This window comes from Panthera pardus, unplaced genomic scaffold (assembly GCF_024362965.1).
Source record: "Panthera pardus isolate Hobbes unplaced genomic scaffold, ASM2436296v1 HiC_scaffold_270, whole genome shotgun sequence".
Lineage (NCBI taxonomy): Eukaryota > Metazoa > Chordata > Mammalia > Carnivora > Felidae > Panthera > Panthera pardus.
Genome location: NW_026526844.1, coordinates 1 through 1438, shown reverse-complemented (window position 1 = coordinate 1438; position 1438 = coordinate 1). Strand labels below are relative to the sequence as shown.

At 55.6% G+C, this 1438-nt stretch overlaps 1 protein-coding gene across 1 annotated transcript; it reads left to right on the top strand.

Moving 5' to 3' along the window:
* LOC128774080 (leucine-rich repeat-containing protein 37B-like) lies at positions 1-1426 on the top strand (the record flags this gene model as incomplete). Its single annotated transcript, XM_053892147.1, has 1 exon — positions 1-1426. A coding segment is annotated over exon 1 (1218 nt), but the record flags the coding sequence as incomplete, so codon positions are not given.
* Between the last annotated feature and the right edge of the window lie 12 nt (positions 1427-1438).

Here is a 1438-nt window from a genome sequence, read left to right as displayed (position 1 = left end):
GGGGGGAGTGGTGGCCTTTGCAGGGTGGAGGGAGGCCTGGGCCCCAAGTGATTCTGGGAAAAGGGCCCGCTCTGCTGGTGCGGAGCCCATCTCCAGGGAGCTAATAAAGGTGGCGTAAATAAAGACGTCATAAATAAAGGGTGGGACGTTGGCGGGGGAGGGGCGCGCAGTTGCTAAAGGTGCGCGCGCGCATCAAGGGGCTGCCATAATGGTTTGGCTCCCGCTCAGGGCCCGGCGCCAGTACCCCACTCGCCTGGGTCGCTGCGCCCCGGAGCCTCCGCGTGTCATGTCCCGGCTGCGCCTGTTGGCCCCACTGCTTCTCTTTATGTGGCAACCGTTGTGGCTGCTGGTCCAGGCAGCTCAGCCTCCGGAGTGGGCCCTGGACCCTGCCCAGCTGACTTCCGACCCCCTGGAGGCGGCTGAGCCCTGGTCTTCTCGCTCCTCTGATCCCCCGCCCGAATCGCCCCAGGCACTTACACCCCCAGCTGAGCCGGGGGGCTTTAATTACCCGGGGTCCTCTGCTCCAGCCCAGATGTTGGCCCCGCCTAAGGAGTTGACCGAGACTTTGGTTCCATTCCTGGACACGGATTCGTTTGGTGAGCTACCCCCAGGGCCAGATGAGGATCTGAATGACCAGCTAACCCAGCATCAAAGGCTCCCAGAGGTGGTTCCAGTGCCAGGTTGGGATCAGAATCAGACCATAGCTCCGCCTCCTCAACTCAAAAGTAAGACTAAAACTGTAGGTTTAGATCAGGCCGAAGATCACCAGTCATTTGAAATACTTGTTCCATCTCTGGATAGTCAGAGTTCAAAGCCAACAAAGTTTATTGTTTCACCCCTAAACCTGAAGAAAGATCTAGCTCAGCATCGAAGGCTTGCCAAAGTTGTTAGAACTCCAAACCAATTTGCAAATAAAGAGCACCTACAACAACAGCTGCAGGATGATTATTTAGATTCCAATATGGGTCTCCTGTATCCTGAGGAGAACCTACCTATGGGTTTCCCAGGGGGACCAGATCAACTTCCAAACTTCTCTGAGGAGGCTGAAATTTCTCCACCCTTGCAGAAGACCCCAAATCATCTAGAGTCCCCTGAGGAAGCTGAATCTTTTTTGCCCCAAGGGGAGGCTCAGGCTCAGCATCCAGAGCCCTCTGAAGAGACAGAAACATCTCTACTTGAGCAGGAGGCTCCATCTCAGCATCCAGAGTCCCTTAAGGATGGAAATTCAGCAAACCCACAAGAGGCCCCAGCTGAGCCTTCAAGTACCCCTGAAGAGGTCGAACCTTCTTCAGTCCAGCAGGAAGCCTCAGCTCACCCTACAGAGGCCCCCGAGGAAGTGGAACCTTCTCCAACCCCCCAGGAGGCCCCTGCTCAGCCTCCAGAGCCATCTAAGGACATCATATCTCAACTGTTACCACATCATGAAGTAAATGTGCTA